Source organism: Protobothrops mucrosquamatus, unplaced genomic scaffold (assembly GCF_001527695.2).
Source record: "Protobothrops mucrosquamatus isolate PMUCROS unplaced genomic scaffold, P.Mucros_1.0 scaffold_278, whole genome shotgun sequence".
Taxonomy (NCBI): Eukaryota; Metazoa; Chordata; class Lepidosauria; order Squamata; family Viperidae; genus Protobothrops; species Protobothrops mucrosquamatus.
Window position 1 is genome coordinate 125,880 of NW_015386354.1, and position 16,241 is coordinate 142,120.

General features: G+C 55.2%; 1 protein-coding gene across 1 annotated transcript in view; it reads left to right on the forward strand.

The window, feature by feature from the left end:
* Positions 1-15,099, forward strand: part of USP31 (ubiquitin specific peptidase 31) — a 29,210-nt gene extending 14,111 nt beyond the window's left edge. The window contains exons 3-17 of the mRNA XM_015831721.1: positions 4,111-4,251; positions 4,603-4,691; positions 5,233-5,325; positions 5,518-5,653; positions 6,430-6,574; positions 6,821-7,004; positions 9,665-9,776; positions 10,548-10,642; positions 10,920-10,997; positions 11,516-11,645; positions 12,051-12,170; positions 12,285-12,510; positions 12,812-12,970; positions 13,256-13,408; positions 13,604-15,099. Coding sequence (XP_015687207.1) covers positions 4,111-4,251; positions 4,603-4,691; positions 5,233-5,325; positions 5,518-5,653; positions 6,430-6,574; positions 6,821-7,004; positions 9,665-9,776; positions 10,548-10,642; positions 10,920-10,997; positions 11,516-11,645; positions 12,051-12,170; positions 12,285-12,510; positions 12,812-12,970; positions 13,256-13,408; positions 13,604-15,099 — 3,357 coding nt within the window. The remainder of the gene's footprint in view (positions 1-4,110; positions 4,252-4,602; positions 4,692-5,232; positions 5,326-5,517; positions 5,654-6,429; positions 6,575-6,820; positions 7,005-9,664; positions 9,777-10,547; positions 10,643-10,919; positions 10,998-11,515; positions 11,646-12,050; positions 12,171-12,284; positions 12,511-12,811; positions 12,971-13,255; positions 13,409-13,603) is intronic.
* Positions 15,100-16,241: the final 1,142 nt, after the last annotated feature.

Here is a 16,241-nt window from a genome sequence, read left to right on the forward strand (position 1 = left end):
AACTTGCATGCTTGGTCTAAACATGGAGACAGCTGAGAATCCCCAGGTTGTTCTAGATCCAACCTAGAACTAAGGAGAAATATCCTGATAGGGAGAACAATTAATCAGCGGGACAGCTTGCCTCTGAAAGTTGTGGGTGCTCCATCTCCGGAGGTTTTTAAGAAGAGACTGGACAGCCATTTGTCTGAAATGATAGAGGGTCTCCTGCCTGAGCAGGGGGTTGGACTAGAAGACGTCCGAGGTCCCTTGATATTCTCTGTTCTATTTTTCAAAAGCTCCAGATCATCCTTTCATGCAGATTTAAAGGCAACATGCAGGAGAGCTTAATTTAGAACAGTGCTGTCTGTGGGGGCTGTTTGCACCTCACAATGGTGCCTTTGCTGCCCTTGTCCGGGCTGTTCCCCCAGGAGAGCTCATCTGTTAAAGGCATCCTGGTGGGGGGGACTGTTTGCTGTTAGCCCCCTTCTCTGCTTGCTCTGCAGGGTGCAAAGCAGGAGGCCTCCCCAGCTGCCTGTGGCTTTTTCCCTTTGCCTGCTTGTAATGGGAGACACAGTTTGTGCATTGTGCGGCTCTTCCTGGGCTGCATGCAGATCTTCTGCCTTCATCATCAGCCACCTCTTTGCAGACTCCTCCCCCCATCCTGTCCCGCCCTCATCTTGGCTTTGCTGTTTTGTCTTATGAAAACTTCATCCAAAATTGCAATTTGAGCTTTGCTTCCTGGGGATTTTTGTGTATTTCTGCTCTGTGGCTAAGTTTTCACAGCACAGATGTGGGTCAACAGCAGATGAAGAGGGGTGACCAGTCAAGGGACCCGGCTTCCTCTGTGGTGGTCAGTGAGAGGAGGCAACTGGTCCCCGCCTCTCTTCCCATGGCTGAGCTGACACTGGAGTTGAGTTCAGCGCCCTGACATTCACCTTCTCTTGTGCTGGCTGATTATGGTGCTTGGATGACCCACCAGCACCCCTAACTCAGTTGAGCACCCACGGCTGATGGGCTGGCAGGCTTGGGAAAGGAGTGGGTGGCAGTGGATCCAAGCAGACAGTCAGAGGCCCTACAGCCATAGAGCCAGTGGTGGGATTCAAATATCTGAACAACAGGTTCTCTGCGTGGATGCAGGCCTGGGCCTCTGAGGCTTAGAATGGACTTCCGGAAGTGACATCCACGCACTTCCTGTGGGCGGTTCTAGGCCTGGGAGGCCACCTCCAGGCCTCCGAGGCCTAGAACGGACTTCCAGAAGCAACGTGGGTTCAGCTGGTTCTCCGAACTCAACAACATTTAGCTACCGGTTCTCCTGAACCGATGCGAACCGGCTGAATCCCACCACTGCATAGAGTAAGCCAGGATCAACTCTGAGCCCGTGCGCAGAGTCAGCCTGAAAACCCCTTGACCTTCAGGGACCTTCACATCCAAGGCATCTCAGCATCATTTTGCATTTGGGAAATAAGAACAAAGGAAGCAACCTCATAAGATTTTATAGGTAGTTCTTAACTTACGACTAGTCATTTAGTGATTGTTCGAAGTTACGACTGACCTGAAAAAGGGAATTTATGACCTGGATTTGAAATTCTGACATTTGGGCCCCCTCCGCAGTCACGTGACTGAACTTCAGGCTCTTAGTAACATGGACCCATTTTTGTCCATTTGCATCCGGGGGTCACGTGACATTTTACGGTGGTGATGTAAAAACAGGCCCTTGTGATGTGCTGCAAAACCAGGCCCGTAGTGAACCATTGGTTCACTTAATGACTGCAATGTTTGCTTAATGACTGCTCCCAAACTATCCCAAAATCGTGTGTCCTGTTTTACAACCATCATGACATATGACCGTAATGGGCTGGTTCCTTTACTGCCATATGTTGAGGACCATAATAGATTTAATAATTTTGGAATAGAAATTTCTCTCTGTTTTAGTTTCTCTCACCTCTCTCCTCGCTGCCTTTTCCTGTTGCTGGTCATGTATTTAATCATTTTCTTCCTCTTGGAGCTGCACCCTTGTTTTCAATCTGGGAAATGGCTAGAAACGTTGGCCCAGTGGAGCAGAAAAGAGCTGGTGAGGAAACACGACCTTTTTTCTTTTAAATGCACATATCTTACTGAAATGTTGCAAATGCCTCATAGCACTAGAAAGGATTCATGCCACAGATTCATAATTAATGAATATGCCATTCTCTCCTAGTGCAAATGCATTATAAATAAGTTATAGTAGTAATGAAACAGACAATGGGGGGGGGGGGGCAGAGCATTTCTGCCCTGAATGCAATTCCCTGAGGATGCACCTTGGTGGTGAAAGAGGGGAGGGGTTTAGCTGGCATTGGCATCAAGCTGGTTCCGAAATCCATCCCTGCCCTGCTCCACCTCTCGAGGGTTCGGGGTGTGCACCTTTCCTCTTGTTTTGTCCATTGGCACAGGGGGTGAGCTGTCAGGCTTGAAAGATCTGGACCACACATGAAGTTCCAATTAAACTGATTTATTACTCAACACTACACAAGAATGCACAATAATCTATTCAACTAATGGTTAGCGTTATCTTGATGCAATGGAATTCAGGAGGGGCTGTTCCATTTGTGGCTACCTAGAGACTCTAGGCTGATTCCTCTTTTGATTCCGGCCCCAGGCTCTCCTCCTCCTCCTCCTCCTCCTCCTCCTCCTCCTCCTCCTCCTCCTCCTCGAGCTGGTCTTTGTTAAGCCTGGGAACAAGCTCAGCCTGGTGAGCACCTGGGCCCTATGCAGTAGCAATAACACTGAGACTTATATACCGCTCCACAGAGCTTTATAGCACTCTCTGGGTGGTTTACAAATGTCAGCATATTATCCCCAACAATCTGGCTCCTCATTTTATTGACCTCGGAAGGATGGAAGGCTGAGTCAACCTTGAGCCAGTCAGGATCGAACTCCTGGCTGTGGGCAGTTTGCCTGCAATACTGTATTCTAACCACTGCGCCACCACAGCCCTAGTACAAGAATAGGGAGCTCCGGACACTCCCCCTACCAGTATGTTTTGGGAAATGGATGGGTAGCCACCTGATGGGGATCAGGGTCAGGGCAGAGACGGAGGAGGCTTCCCCCTTGCCTGCCTTCTCTGCTCTTTCCCTGCTCTGCCACTGCCTGGAGGAGCCCTGCTTTGGCCAGCCTGGTGCAGCTGTTGGTCTCCCTGGCTTAAGTGGGATTTTAGCAGCTCCTTTGGCTTCACCAACCCCCCTCTCCAGACCTCAAAGCTGTTGATTTCCTCTTCTCTATCCCTTTCTGAGGGGAGGGGGGCGCTGCGGTTGGGAACCTCTCAATTTCCTCAACAGTTTAGTGGTGCCAGATCTTTCTACTAAAAGAGGCCTCCTCTGTAGGGGACCATTGCTGTGCTTTTGATGAAAATCTCCCAGTCTGGCGTCCTTGGCTGGCTGGAGCTGCTGTCCAGCAGTCTGGCCACTCTGGGCTGGCTCTGAAGTCTTCGAGGGGAGACTTGGATTTGTGCTGGACTCACCCTGGCTTTGGGTTAGGGTTAGGGTCTCTCTTCCACCCCTGGAGCACATCTGCCTATTGCTGTCCTGGGTGGTGGGAAGGACCAAGGGGCGTCCCTGAAAGGCATTTGGAGGCCAGTAGAGTTGCTGCTTTGGCTTGCACAAATTGCAGGGGATTGGGGGGGGGGGTGTTTGTTGCCTTGTCCCGGGCTCCCCAAGGACTTCTGGTCACTTAGAGTAATACATAAAACAAATCACTGGAAGCAGACTGTGCAGTTAGGCAGTCATCGGCCCCTCGGTGTCCTAGATACTGGGAGCTGTTTCATCAACCCTGAAGGTCATCAGAGTGGGGGTCATTTGAATGTTTAGGGATCCATATGGATGGATCAGAGCCCTCCCCAAAATCCGTGCCTGGTCTCCCCCATCCCAGTCTCATGGCGGCCCTCCGTGTGCCAACTCGGGAAGAGGGAGCTGGGCTGGTGGGCTGGCCTGGAGGAGGAGGGGGCACAAGGTGTTGTAATAATACCTTTTCCAAGAATACCGCCTGATGATTTCTGGTGGTCTGGGGGGGGATCAGATGGGAAGCATCCTGAGGGCGGCGGGGGTGTGTGTGTTCCCCGGGTGGGGTTCCTTCAGCCTCTGTGCTCTTTCTCCACAGAGCATCGTTTCCAAGAACGCCTTGCAGTTCCGAGGGAGCTCGCAACATGACGCACAGGAGTTCCTGCTCTGGCTTCTGGACAGAGTCCATGAAGATCTCCACAATTTAGTGAAGAACAGTGATGGGAGAGCCTCTGTGAAGGTGAAGCACTCTCTTTTGGAGCCGTTTGCTCTTGGCTTGGCTGCAAAAGAGCCCCGTGGAGAGAAGGATGGCAATCCAGAAGATGAATTGCACCACTGGGTTGAACTGCACTGGGTTGCCTGGGTCGTGGTGTGCTTTGCGTTCCTTGCTGAATGTCCTGCTGGGATCACAAAAGGCCTGTACACAAAAGAGGCTTACTGGGAGGCAGACCTTTGGGTGTTTTAGGTTCCCCAGTGTTATTCTTGTGGATTTTCAGAAAGTCTTGGCTTCCAGGTTGCCCTCGGGGCTCACGTTACTGGATCCCTGATGGTCCCCGCACTGACCGGCCTTCCTGAATCCCTTTTGTTTTAGCTACCATTAGAAGAAGATTCCCTGATTGAGGGAAGCCTCTTGCCAGTCAACAGCACTTTCGTTCAGGAACTCTTCCAAGCTCAGTACAGGTGAGGTGCCCTCCTGCTTTCTGCTCACCTGGCTCCAGCCTGAAATAAAGACCACTGGCCGAGTTCCTCAGACCCAGCAAGTAGGGCTGCCGCTGGGCTGCGCTACCTGGTCCGTTCTGTCCCTGGGACTTGCGAGCCGGAAAGCCGCTTGAGCTCTGCGACAGCAGGTGGGTGGGTGGCCCTGGTTTCCTGAGCATCCTCTTGGGTCTAATTCCCACCAACGGAGGCTGAGGGGCGGCTGCCCTGGCTCAGCCTGCCGTGCACCTAACAGCATGTGGTGCTCCTGTGTAGGAAAGGAGGCCTCCACGTGAAGGTGTCAGTACAAAAGCCAGCTTGGGCCTTCCTCTATACATTTTTTTAATGATTTCATCTTCTTACTCTTTTGATGCGGTATTTACTTCCCTTCCACTGTCGGAGGTTAATTGAACTTTTGGCCAAGGGTAATGGTGGGGAGTGGGAGGGCTTCTTACCAGCAGGGGCTCCCCTCTGGGCAAGGCTTCGCTGCGGGGGGTCAAGAAAAAAGAGGGCTTTTCTGTTCCAGGTCATCCTTGACATGTCCTCATTGCCAGAAGCAGAGCAACACTTTCGATCCTTTCCTCTGCATTTCTCTGCCAATCCCGCTGCCTCACACACGGTAGGTCTGCACGACCAGGAGTGCTTCACCTTAACAGGTGGTGAGTGAAACAAGGCAGAAGCCCGGCACGAGGAGCTCTGGGGGACGGATGGGAGAGAGCTGGTCTTTCCCTCGCCCCCCTGGGTGGTCTGAGAGATGGACCCCTTCTGGTGTGGGAGGGAGCCGCTCAGCAGCCTCTTTGGCTCTCTGCAGCCCGCTGTACATTACCGTGGTCTATCGAGGGAAGTGTTCCCACTGCATGCGCATTGGAGTGGCTGTGCCTTTGTCCGGAACGGTGGCCCAGCTGAGGGAAGCGGTGGCCAGAGAAACCAAAATACCTGCCAAACAGGTAAGGGGGGAGGGTATTTGGGTGGTTCTTCCCCCCCCCCCCAACCAGACTACTCTCCCCTGTCTGTTGAGCCTGCCATGGGTGAGCAGATGCTCAAGGCTGCCTCTGTTCCCTTTCCACCTGCTCGGGAGGTGGAAGCCAGCTCTGAGCAGAGCCATATTCAGCTGGGCTGATGGCGGGTCTCCATAGGAAAGAAAGGGAAATTTTCATGGTGCCTTTACAGCCTTTATGTCTGGAGCCGGACAGTTCCGGACACATCCAAGATAGTTCATGACTTAATTATGGTATGAGACAATAGCAACATCAAGACTCTTGTATACCACTCTGTAGTGCTTTACAGCACTCTCTGGGCGGTTTACAATGAAGAAGCATTTGCACGTTGCCCCCAACAATCTGGGTCCTCATTTTACCGAACCCAGAACCAATCACGATTGAACTGCGGGCAGTCGGCAGAGTCAGCCTGCAATGCCGCATTTTAACTACTGTCTCAGCAGATAAATTCTTAGAAGAGGCACCACAGCCATCTCCAAATTGGGGTGGGGGTGGGGCAATAGAGCCCAAGACGGTGCGGCTTTTGGTCTTTCCTGAAAGGCTGGACTGATTTGGTCAGGCCGACTTAATCTAAGCGCTGAGTCTTGGTGCCTTAGTTAGAGGAAGGGGGCCTGAACCTGAGGCCCTGCTGCACCCCTTCGCTCTGGGCCCTGCTGCTGCGCACGTGCTGCTCGGCTGGGCCACGTTGCGAGAGAGACAGGGCTGTCCTCTCTGGGCCTCTCCAGATTGTGCTCACGGAGATGTATTACGATGGCTTCCATCGCTCTTTCTCTGACTTGGACGACCTTGACACGGTGCAAGAGAGCGACTGTATCTTTGCCTTTGAGACCCCGGAGATCTTCTGGCCAGAAGGGATCCTAAGCCAGAGAGGTATGTCGACCTGTGGGGTCTCTGGGATCTCTGGGCAACGACGGTTGGGAGGGCTGGGTGGGGGTCCCCCTGCTTTGGTCCGTGGTTTGGCCTTGGATCTTCGGACTTCTGTTCGTTCCAGAGAAGGTCGCATCTCGGCCTTCCATCCCATCACTCAAGCGCTTTCTGTCCAGTCCAGATTTGGGAAGCGGAGCTGGGCCTTCTGCTCTGGGCATCTCTGCTGAGACTCTCCTTGCTCTCTTCCAGGAATCCACGCCAACAGTAATCTGAACCACTTGAAATACAGCCTCGACCATGCCAAGTCGCCCACTTATGCCCAGGCCACGTTGGAGAGCGGCAGTGCCCGGACAATGGCGGCAGCTGCTGCTCTGAGCGATAAGCTTGTGGTGCTGGTGTGTAACAGAGCCTGCAGTGGTCAGCAGGGAAAGCGGTAAGGCTGGAGGCCTGGCTCCCCCGAGAGGAACTCTGAGCCTTTTCCGGACACTCGTCTTTACCTTGGTCTGAATCTGTGGAAAGTGGCACAGGGCCTGGTCGCTGGCAGTCCTATTGGGCAGGATTGGCAGGCGCCGGGTCCCTTCGGTTAAGTGGTGCCACCTGTTGGGGCACCTCTCTTACAGCCCCCGCCCTCTGGAATGAAGTCCCCCCCCTGAGTTTGAATGACCTCCCCCCACTCTGATGGTGTTTCAAAGGGGCCCGAAGGCCATTTTCTCCTTTTTCCCCCTCTCATCTGGCTTTATCTTTCCTACCAACTTTATTCTTTTTTGCTTTCTTTATTGCTTTTTAAAATGTTTTTGGCAATGTATAAACTGTCCAGAATCTTTGGGAGATGGCGATGAGTCTTCCATTAACAACGAATATCTTGTTATAATTGTGCTGAAAAGGCCCAGCAGTGGGCCGGGTCCTGATTCTCGATTCTTTTGACCTGTGGGCAGATCGGATTCCCTGGAGGAGGACATACTGTAAAGGCCTGGATGCATTTTGTAGGGATCCCAGAGGGAACTGACATGGCTCAGCTGCAGTGGGCAAAGCCGTCAGAAAGTCGATAGGTTGTATGTTGCATTCATAGAAGCATCAAAACGGAGGGAGTTGTACGTCATGGTCTGGGTGACGCTTTTAAAAAAGACATTGCCAGCCCAGCGCCTATACTCAGAACTGAGTTTAACCGGGACGGACAGGTAGTCTCTTGACTTACGACTGGTTGCTTAGCAACCATTCATAGTTAACGATGGACCCCGACCTGGTTCCCGAGTTCTGATGTCTGGATCCCCTGTGCGATCACGTGACCGCATTTTGGCAACTGGCCCTAATTTATGACTCTTTGTGCCATCCCTCAGCCATGCGACTGTGACGTACAACACTTTTTCCAGAAATTGACATTTACTTCTGGTTTCCGGCAAAAAAAATGCACCATAGCAATCAACTGTGTGTGTGTGTGTGTGTGTGTGTGTGTGTGTTTTGCTGCAAAAAGGTCATAAAATCAGGGTGGGGGTCAAGTGATGACCTACTTTATGATTCCGGTGATTTACAACAAACGGGCTTCTCTGTACCTTTTGGTTTCAACCAGTTGCTCTGGCACAGACGGGGGGGGGGCGGGGGCGGGGGGCAGGCCCATTTCATCTGGGGAGGCTGGAGATTTGTGGCCAGGGCTTTAGGGGGAGGACAACTTTCCACTGCTAAAAATGCTTTATAGAAATGTATTACTACGTTCGTTCATTCATTCATTCATTCATTCATTCATTCATTCATTCATTCATAATAGCCTCCCATATGAACCAGTGACTCTAAATTAAACAGTTAAAATAACGCAAAAAAGAAATTAAAAACAGTCAGCAATCAAGAGCTATTATGCTGGTCGTCCTCGACTTACAATAATTCGTTTACTGACAATTCGAACTTACTTTGGCATTGAAAATAACTTAGGACCATTTTTCACACTTAACAATCGGTGCAGCATCCCCATGATCACGTGATCAAAATTCAGATGCTTGGCCACTGACTCACATTTATGGCGGTCGCAGCATCCGGGGTGTGTGTGTCACGTGATCCCCTTTTGCAACTTTCTGACAAGCAAAGTCAATGGGGGAAGCCAGATTCACTTAACCGGGTTACTAGCTTAATTACATTGATTCTAACAGTTACATTGATTCACTTAACAACTGTGGCAAGGTGGGTCATAAAGTAGGGCAAAATTCACTTAACAACTGTCTTGCTCAGCAACAATGTCAACATAACCAGGAAATAGGGACCTTCACACACTTGCGACCCAAGACTGCATTACACAGCCAGTTGTTTTGAAGCCTTGTGAAAGACCAACAGGGTGGGGCTCATTCTGATCTCCAGAAGGGAATGTTCTGGGGGTGGGGGGTGCTACAGCAGAGAAGGCACCTCTCCTCCCCACCAGCCAACATTCCTTGGTTGATGGGACCCACAGCTTCCCCATCCTGCTGGCCCGAATTGGACAGGTAGAAAGGGCTGGGAGAAGATGGTCCCTCGGATAACTTGGCCCCCAAAGCCACAAACAGCTTTAAAGGTGACAACTTGATTCCCTGGAAAAGCCTCCATGGTTTCATACAATTGCACCCAGAAACACGCTGGCAGCCAACGCAGCTCACAAAACAGTGGTGTTGCGTGTGTTGAATATCCGACATCATTTACTATCCCTGCAGCTGCATTCTGCACCAGTTGAGTGCTCTTCAAGGGCAGCCCCATGTAGAGCACATTGCAGTACTCCAGCCAGAAGGTCACAAGGGCACGAGTGACTGTGAGCTAAACATCCTGAAGATTCCAAAGTGCAATCTCAGAAGTGCTGTTGAACTTGGAATTAATTAATTTTATATTGCTTGTAAGATTATGTTTTCAATTGGCTTGCAGTAAACTTGACTTCCCTCCCTCCCTCCCTCCCTCCCTCCCTCCCTCCCTCTCTCTCTCTCTCTCTCTCTCTCTCTCTCTCTCTCTCTCTCTCTCTCTCTCTCTCTCTCTCTCTCTCTCTCTCTCTCACACACACACACACACACACACACACACACGGGGAGCTCAATTATTGGGTGGGTTCTGCCATGTTTTTTCTTCTTTGTGCTGCTCTTTTCTCAGGTTCGGCCAGCCCTTTGTGCTGCATTTGGAGAAGACCATCCCTTGGGACCTTCTGCAGAAGGAGATCTTGGAGAAGATGCAGTATTTTCTGCGCCCCTCAGCCTGCATTCAGGTATGGGCCCCTCCCTCCCTTTGGCCCTGGGCCTGGAGGGGGAGCTGGTCTCGCAGTCACTAACTAAATGCAATACGACTGTTTACAGATTTAATTGGCATTACTAAAACACCTCCCTGCCTCCCTCCTATTTTCTCAGCAATAACCCTGATAAATTGTGCCAATCAAAATGCAAAAGAATGAAAAATCTGTAACAAAATGCTGGGTGGAGATTATGTAATACATTGTTGGACATCACAACTGTGGGGAAGCTGAGGCACCCCTAAGATTTCTGTCCTTCTTGCTCAATTCTGAGCAGTCATGGAGGGGCCCTTAAAGGAAAGAAGCTCGATTGCAGAGTGAAATTGCAAAACGTTTGAAGGTGTGTGATGCAGCTGCCCCTCGACTTGCGACTGCAACTGAGCCCGGCAGTTTTTTCTGGAAACTGGAAATGAATGCTGGTTTCTGGTAAAGACACCCTAAAGCCTGGTCATGTGACTGCAGAAGGTTTCAAACGGCCACCAATTTGGGCTGGTTGCAAGTGCCCAAAATGTGGTCATGTGACAGTGTGTGTGTGTGTGTGTCCTCATTTGTTGGAACTTTGGGTTGTAAGAAGCTTTTGGGGGAGGGGTCTGTGGTAACTTTAACTTTAAGTTGAGGACTATCTGTATTTTTTGGGAGGGCCTCTGGATTCCATATTCTGGCCATTTAACTTTGGGCCTGAGCCCAGGAACGATCCCTTGCCTCTGCCCGTCCTCTGAGAAGTCCGCCCTCTCCTCCCCTCCCACGCAGGTGTGTCCCTTCAGCTTGCGAGTGGTCAGTGCTGTGGGCATCACGTACCTCTTGCCGCAGGAAGAGCGGCCTCTCTGCCACCTGATGGTGGAACGGTGAGCGGGATGGAGCTCTTCCCTCGGGCCCAGGAGCTGCTCCTTCTCACGTGGAGACACGCCAAGCGGCTCTCGTGGCTGCAGGAGGGGGTGGGCTGCTGAGGACCTGCCTCCCCGTCTTTGCAGGGTCTCTGGGGTGGCAACAGCATGGAGCCCAGCTGCTTCTCCAAAGGGCACCTGCCCTCTTCCCCCCAGTTCCGTGAGGGTGGCACCCATTGAAGGGGCTGATCCTGATGGGTGTGGTGGGCTCCTCACTTAGATTCTGTTCCGTTTGCAGGACCTTGAAGTCTTGTGGGACAGGCGGAACCCCCCACGTGAAGTTGGTGGTCGAATGGGACAAGGAGACGAAAGACTAGTAAGGAAGGGCCGGGCTTTGCGGGGCGCTTGCTGCAGACTCTGATCGAGAGGCCCATGGGGTCCTCGGTACTGCTCTGCAGGGCTTCCCCTTCTCCCCCAAAGCGGCTGCTGGCAGGGGCAGCGAGGTGGGTGGCATATCTGGGAGGCATCAGCCAGCCTTCCAGATGATGTTCAGAGGAGTCCATGAACCCAAGAGGTGTGCCTTTTTGGTGGTGGCCCCTGCCCTTTGGACCAATCTCCACATTCCCCCCCCCCGATACACTGTTGGCCCCGATCCTGCGGGCCTTGCAAAGGCAGCCGAGCTCATTCCCAGGCAGAGCTGCCCATTGGAGAGAAAGGGATGTTCCCGTCCTGATTGCCATTGAATTCTTTCGGGCTGGTGCTTGCCTGGTGTGGGCTGTTTTTCTTTCTTCCTGCTTCCTGGTCTGGTGTGCTGCCCAGAGTGTCGCTCTTTCAGCTGGGCGCCCATCGAAATAAACGGGAGCCAAATGCCCTCTTTGCTCCTGCGTGTTGCAGCTTGTTCATCAACACTCAAGATGAGTACATCCCTGATGCTGAGAGTGTCCGCCAGCAGAGGGCGCTGCACCAGCAGCCGCTGTCCTGCACCTTAGCCCAGTGTTTCCAGCTCTACACCAAAGAGGAGCAGGTGGGTTAGTGGCCCCGGGGGTCCTCTGGGAAGCTTTGCCCCTCCCTGGCTCCCTCCGTTCAAAGATGCCCGCCCCCAAAGCTTTCCTGCGTAGTCCTACCCCCTTCTCAGCTTTGTCTGATTTGCTACGGGGAAATAGCATTGAATCCAGTGCTTGGCAGCCTGCAGGGGGCGGCTGGGAGGAGGACCGCATGTTTCTTGCTCCAGAGCCCCCCCCCCACAGCGGATCTCCTCTGAAGGGCCGGGAGAAGCACGGCAGGGTTGCAGGAAGGGCTGGGCCACTCCCTGCCTCCTAGCCTGGCCATGGCTGTGCTCCGCTCACTCTGCCTTGCTTGGAAGAAGGGGCTTGTAGGGCCAGGGAAGGGCTCCTGTTGCTCCTCTGACCGCCTCCGCACACGCTTCCAGCTGGCCCCCGATGATGCCTGGCGCTGCCCCCACTGCAAGCAGCTGCAGCAAGGAAGCATCAGCCTGAGCCTCTGGACGCTGCCTGACGTGCTGATCATTCACTTGAAGCGCTTCCGACAGGTGAGGGGGGCTGCCTTGGGCCTCCTCTACGGCCAGGGCCGGTCGGGGAGCTGCCCCTGGGTCTGCCTGGTGCGGCGCTGGCTGGTGATGCCCCCCCTTCTCCCTCTTCACCAGGAAGGAGACCGGCGCATGAAGCTTCAGAACATGGTCCGCTTTCCCCTGACTGGCCTTGACATGACCCCTCACGTGGTCAAGCGAAGCCAAAGCAGCTGGAGTCTGCCCTCCCACTGGTCCCCCTGGAGGCGCCCCTACGGCCTGGGCAGAGACCCAGAGGACTTCATCTACGACCTGTATGCGGTGTGCAACCACCATGGCACCATGCAAGGGGGGCACTACACAGGTAACCGAGCTGCTCAGCCCTTCGGCATCATGGGCGACCCTTCTCCTGGGAGGGCCTTCAGTTGTCAGGGCCTGTTCCATCTCCCCCCAGCTAGATCAGGGCTCGGACCCCTTTGATCCCCAGCAGAGCCTTTCAAGGGCCCTCCCCCTGGGGGGTTTTCCAGAGTGGGATGCCCCTCAGCTTGGGCGAGCTCCTTTCCTCCTCCCTGCTTGGGGGGGCTGTGGTGGGCTATGTTGCCTTTGGGAGCCCAGCCCGAGAGGCTGCTGAGGGCGGCTGTCCCCGATGCAACCGTCTCTTGCAGCCTATTGCAAGAACTCCGTTGATGGCCTCTGGTACTGCTTTGACGACAGCGAGGTCCAGCAGCTGGCCGAGAACGAGGTGTGCAAGCCCACTGCCTACATCCTCTTCTACCAGAGGCGGACGGCCATTCCCGTCTGGTCGGCCAACAGTTCCGTGGCAGGTAAGAGCAGGAGCTGCTGCCGCCCTTCCCAGCCGTCCTTGCGGGTCACAAGGTCAGAGTCTTTCCTTCTGACTCTCCGCAAGGCCTCGGCCGGGCCCCTCTCCTGCCTGGCCGTCCTTTCCCGGCCAACCAAGCGACTCGGAGGGGGGCCCTGCAAGGAGATCTGGCCATCGGCTGCCTGAGTCAGTGGTCCTGTCAGGACCCTACGCTGACCCAAAAACAAGGATGCTTCTCTTGAACTGTGGGCCCTTGGGCTGTCCCCCGCCTGACCTTTTCTTATGACAGGTTCCACCAGCTCCTCCTTGTGTGAACACTGGGTGAGTCGGCTACCGGGCAGCAAACCGCCCAGCGTGGCCTCAGCGGCCTCCTCCAGGCGCACCTCGTTGGCTTCCCTCTCGGAATCGGTGGAGCTGATGGGGGAGCGGAGTGAGGATGATGGTGCGTACACGGGGGGAGGGGTCTTGGGGACTGGCTTCCTTCCCAGCACTGGGGGCGAGCCTTTTGCCCCTGCTGCTCAGCCTCTGACAGGGAACTGTGCCAGCCTCGGGGGTCCAGGAGGATGAGGAGGGCGCCTGGCTCCCTGCGTGGGGAAGGCCAAAGCGACGTGGTGACTTCTGCCTTTGTGCCTTGCAGGAGGGTTTTCAACCCGGCCCTTTGTGAGGAGCGTCCAGCGCCAGAACCTGTCTTCCAGATCCTCGGTGACCAGCCCTTTGGCCACCAACGAAAACGGGGTCCGCCCATCGTGGTCCCTCTCCGCCAAGCTGCAGATGCGCTCCAACTCGGCTTCTCCTATCCATGGCTCCTCCGCCACCCTGGAGAGAATCGGAGAGTCGGCCGATGACCGTGTGGCCACCTCCTGCTTCGGCAGCCGGCGGAGTCTCTCTGGCAGCCCCCTGGAGCCCAGGGAAGCAGGAGGCAGCCACCACGGCCAGCAGGGCTCTCGGACGCTCGGCAGGGCCCCCCTGGCAGTCATGGAAGGGATCTTCAGAGAAGATGTTCCAGCGTGGAAAGCCCCCAGCAAGACAGGCCTGCAGACGGACAGGAACACGTCCCCTCTAGGCCCCTTTGACAACAACAACCAGATCGCCTTTGTTGACCAGAGCGACTCTGTGGAAAGCTCTCCGGTGAAGGACAGTCAGAACTTTGGCTGGCTGGCCAAGCCGGATGGTGGCAGCCCCCTCCAGGCCCCTCCCTCCCAAGACGGCCATGGGCAGGGCAGCGGCTTGAAGTCAGGGCGGGCAGTCTTGTCCAGCCAGGATTCCCTGACATCTCATCGGTCGGTCGCTTCCCCCCCTCCCTCCAAGGCCTTGCCAAAGGCGCCCCGTTCCCGGAGCAAGCTGGACTCGTGCAGGGCCAGTGGGCGCCCTGGTTCTCCTGCGGCCAGGCCGGGCAAGAAAGATGCCGGCATGAAGGGCCCCGAGGCCGCCTCTGCCACCTCCACCCAGCAGAAGCACCGGCCGGTTTCCTCGCCATCTTCCTCCGCAGCAGCCAGAAGGAGCCCTGGGGGCTCTGTGCGGGGACACCCCCCCTCGGGCAAGAGCAGGACTTCAGAGCGCGGCCTCAGCAGGGAGGGCTCCAAGCTGAGCATGGGCTCGGAGAAGACGGGCGGGGCCGCTAGCCCGCGCACAAACTCTCCCCGGCTGGGCCAGGCGCGCGGGGAGGGCAGGGCCCCCGAGGGCAAGCACGTGCGCAGCACCTCCCTGGCCAGCCTGCGCTCGCCCAGCACCGGGTCCCGGTCCAGCCTGAAGAGGGACAGCAAGTCGGAGGAGAAAGGCTTGTCCTTCTTCAAGTCTGCCCTCCGCCAGAAGGAGACCCGCCGGTCAGCTGACCTGGGCAAGACCACCCTGCTGGCCAAAAAGGCAGGGGGCGGCTCCTGCAAGGCTGCGGGGAAGACCCTCTCGGAGGAGAAGCCTCTGGAGAAGGCAACACTCCCTAATGCCAACGTGGCTGCCAAAGACCCCCTGCTGCCTGGCAAACGCTCCCTGCTGACCACTTGCAAATCACAGTCTTCCCAGCTGGAGGGCAGCCCTAAGTCCCCTGGAGGGGGCAGGCCAGCCATCAACAAGGCTGTGCCCAGGCTACCCCCGGCAGTGCCCTCCTCCACCCGCACATCTTCCCTGTCACCGTGATCTGCTGCTGCTCGGCTGCTGCTCCTCAGCTGCCCCAGAGAGGAGACCTCCTCGTATTCTGTGGATGGGGGAGCCTCGCTGCTCAGGCCCCTCCCGGTTTTGTCCTCGTGCCAGGTCCCCATGGCTACGTGCAGGGCTGCCCAGGGACCCTCCACGGCCTGTCCAGAGAGCCCTCCGGGAGTGCCCAACGGCCAGCCGGGTGGTCTGGCCAGGCGTGCTCTCCTGGGGCTGGCCAGGGCAGATGGTGGCCCAGCTCTGTGAGCTGAGAAGACCCGCGAGGGAGCCCGGGTCACAAGCGGACCCCTGGTTCTGCTGTGCTACCCTCCCTCCTTGGCTCCTCATGTCGCAAGCTTCCCCCAGGGCAATATCTCAGCGCTTACATTATTTCTCAGGTATATGCTCAGCCAGAACTAGGAGGAACCGAAGACTCTGAGAAAGGTGCCTTTCTCTCTCTCTCTCTCTCTCTCTCTCTCTCTCTCTCTCTCTCTCTCTCTCTCTCTCATTCTCATTCTCATTCTCATTCTCATTCTCAATGTCTATCTTTCTCCTCTTTTCACATTCTTTTCATTCTGAGGGGTTTCTGTTGGGGTGTATGTTGCTGCCCAGGACCTCCTTGGTCCCTCCTTGCTCTTCAGAGCAAGGGAGGGGAAGGGAGCCGTGGGCAGGATGAGGACAGTCCCAAGAGGAGGGGGCTGTGAAGGTGGCTGTGGAAGGCAGGCTCTGTGCTGTCCCTGGAAGGTGGGCCAACTCCATCCCCTTGGAGGGACAGTGGCTGGCAGGGCTTCTGGCGGGAGGGGCCTTCTGCTTCGGGGAGCCAACTGGACCAGGCTCTTCATCTTCTTGCTGCTTCTCCTGTGGGTGGCTCTTCAGCCCAAGATGCCGTCTTGCCCCAGCTCTCTCTGGAACCAGAATTGTGTCTTCTGCCCCATGTTTTTCGTTCTGTTTCCCTGGCAGTCCTGGATGCTTTGGGCTTCTGACACCCTCCTTGTTCTTTCTTGCTCAGCTATTCCCGAACATCCTCCGTGTCCGCTGGCTGGATACGGACATGCGGAAAGGAAGGATGTTTTGGATCCTCGTATTCTGGATGGCGGGTGCGCTCCTTCCCCGTGCAAAGTAGTAGCAGGAGCTGCGGTTTTCTTGCT